The sequence below is a fragment of the Poecilia reticulata genome, linkage group LG19 (assembly GCF_000633615.1).
Source record: "Poecilia reticulata strain Guanapo linkage group LG19, Guppy_female_1.0+MT, whole genome shotgun sequence".
NCBI classification, from domain to species: domain Eukaryota; kingdom Metazoa; phylum Chordata; class Actinopteri; order Cyprinodontiformes; family Poeciliidae; genus Poecilia; species Poecilia reticulata.
The window spans coordinates 14505466-14508259 of record NC_024349.1 but is presented as its reverse complement, the minus strand read 5'-3'; the positions used below and the strand labels follow the sequence as shown (position 1 = coordinate 14508259).

General features: G+C 38.0%; 1 protein-coding gene across 3 annotated transcripts in view; it reads left to right on the top strand.

Moving 5' to 3' along the window:
* qki2 (QKI, KH domain containing, RNA binding 2) overlaps positions 1 to 2794 on the top strand; it is a 22073-nt gene that overhangs the window by 16907 nt on the left and 2372 nt on the right. Inside the window, exons 7-8 of one of the 3 annotated variants that reach the window (XM_008437238.2) lie at positions 380 to 403; positions 1094 to 1171. In XM_008437238.2, coding sequence (XP_008435460.1) covers positions 380 to 403; positions 1094 to 1171 — 102 coding nt within the window. Of the gene's footprint in view, positions 1 to 379; positions 2282 to 2794 lie in introns of those variants that run through there. The other 2 variants (XM_017310945.1, XM_008437243.2) reach the window with 2 other exon arrangements.

Sequence of the window (2794 nt, the reverse complement as noted above, 5' to 3'; positions counted from 1 at the left end):
ACACACACCCTCCCCAACCTGTTGCTGTGTACCGCAGGTCAGTTGGCCTAAAGCCAACATAAAATATGTTTATTTTAAATGTTTGGGGAACAAAGTTCTCATATTGGTAATTGGATATTTGGAAAAAAAAAATCTGAAATGAATTTTAAAACTTTTTACATCTTTACCATTGATGCCAAAAAACTTTGTGTTGGGCACTCGAGCATCAAACAAATGACTTTATCTTTCTCTTATTTCTTTCCTCTTGGTCTTGGTTTCGTATCAGAATCAGGAACTGAACATTTTCGCCTCTGGCACTGATTGGCTGCCAAGGTCCAGTTCTTGTAATACATCCACATCACACACAGAAACCTGCTGARGCTCATTGCTGGGCTAACAGTCCCTTCTCCCTGTGTTTTTGCAGGTATGGCATTCCCAACCAAAGGCTAAGCGATAGCAATCCCTTCCTAGCACACACCTGGACTGGCTTGCAGAGACCCCTCATCYTCTCCCACCCCCCTCCCCSTCACACACACACACACCCTTCACCACCATTCACCCCACACAAACACATATAGTTATCCCGCAGAGCAGACAGTCAGTTTGTTTCTACTTTAGGATGAGAGATTCCTGTTAATTTCCCTATGTTTGTATTAGCAATCTAGCATTGTGGTGTGACAACTACTTACCTTTTTATAATAATTCAGCTTCCGCTTGTAATTTTTAACACATTTTAGTGAACCTGTAGATGTTTTAGAGCTGTTCTTTGCGATTTAACATATGGTAAAAGCTTGTTTTGATCACAGAGCTATAAATGTGACTTTTGCTTAAAGCTGATTTTGAATCTACTAGTTAAGGTTAGTTGAAAACTAGCAGTTTGGATTAATATTTTCTTTAGGGAGCAGAAGACCACAAAACAACAAAAGATTCTCTTTTAGAGGCAATATATATATATATATATTTTTTTTTTTTTCCCCTTTTTCACCCTCAGACTCAAGAACTTGTAAATTCCTGGTGTCACTGACGTTGGTGCCTTGGGTGGGACTGTCTGTTGTCTTTCTGATGAGTAACCCTTCTGTGTTTTGTTTTTGGGGGAAATATCAATGGCTGTTAGCAGGTGCCATGACCACTAAGGTACGACGCCACGACAAGAGAATCCATCCTTACCAAAGGGTAGTGACCACAGACAGAGGTTAGTTAGCTCACCAGCCACTCTATGTGTATATGTGTGTGTTAGTGTGTGTGCATGCAGACCAATGGACCAATTCCAGTTTACATGAGTCTTTAATACGGCATGCCTTAAAAGAAAAAGATGAAATCGCAGCAGGCAAAGTAAAGTGTGAAAGTGAAATATGTGATGGGATTGCGGAGGTGACAGCTGCTCACCTGTTTGCCCAAACCGGACAGCTCSCAGGGCCGGGGCCCGCTCATGTGACTCGGCCCTTGTGACTCCTCTGAGTCGTCTCTCTGAAAACGTTACGTTTCTCCTTCTAAGTACTACTTCTGATCAAGTAAACACTGTGGAAACTTTTATTTATACTCAACTTCATTCCACTAGATTTCCACAGATTTTTGTTGTTTTTATATCTATATATATATATATATAATGAATTAAATCCTGTGTAATTCCCAATTCTTACATGACGGTTAAAGTAAAACATGAGAAAACACAGCGTGTGATAACTACTGAAGTCTGTGTTACGAGCTCTTTTGTATGAAATACTGTTGCTTGTGGTCTTATCAGTCGCCCACTGGACTTTATCATTGGGACTGTTTACATCTTTCATTTATTTCCTAGCCAGAGTGGTGCTGTTACCATGTATTTAGCTGCAAAAATAAATTTGTATATAGGGATTTTAAGGATTTAAGTGCTTATATGAAGCTTACGGAAAAAAAATTGCCTGGAAATACCTGTAGTTTTTTTTAGTTTGTAAATTTTTGTTTTGTTTTGTTTTATGATATGCTTTTTATAGATGAAGTGTCTCCATGTAAACTGTATTCAAAGTGTGTAGCTACTACTGTTTTAGTCACCGCGAAGGTGGCAATGAAGGCAGTGTTTTTCTCTGTGTATTTAAGATGAGGTGACCTTCTTGATTTCGCAGGCCTCCAGACTGTTATATGCAATAGAAATGGAGAAATGGATTAGCTAGCTACGATATATATATATTTATATATATATAGATATATATATATATATATATATGTGTGTGTGTGTGTGTGTGCGAGCAGTGGTGCTCCTATTGTATACGATGGACAAAAAAAAAAAACACTAAAAGGCAATAAAGATGAGTATTGAAACAAATCTCCAAAGCAAACCAAAGCCTGGAAATTCTTGTAGTTTAGCCTGTTTATTGTTAAATTGTTCCTCAAGTCCTTCTAAAGTCATCTGTTAACCTCTCATCACTGTCTTTACTGCACTAGGTGCTGCTCTAATACTTCATATTCAATACAGGTRCACCTCAGTACAGTAGAGTGTCCCTGATAATTTGATTTATTTCAGTAATTCAATTCAAAAACTGAAACTYCTAAATTTTTTTATAGATTCGTTACATACAGAGTGATATATTTCAGGTGTTGGAATRATTATGGCTTACAGCGAATAAAAACCAAAAACACGCTTCCTCTGAAAAGAAGGAAACATAGCATAAAACCAGTTAAAAGATTATTTTTAATACAGAAATGTTASTCTGCTGAAAAGCCTGCAGTATACTGTGTCTGAATATGGGGCTCCTTTTGCATGAACCACTGATCACATTTTCCCACTGACTGTGGGAACGTCGCATTGGACTTCATGCAGCTTGGATTCTTTGCCTTT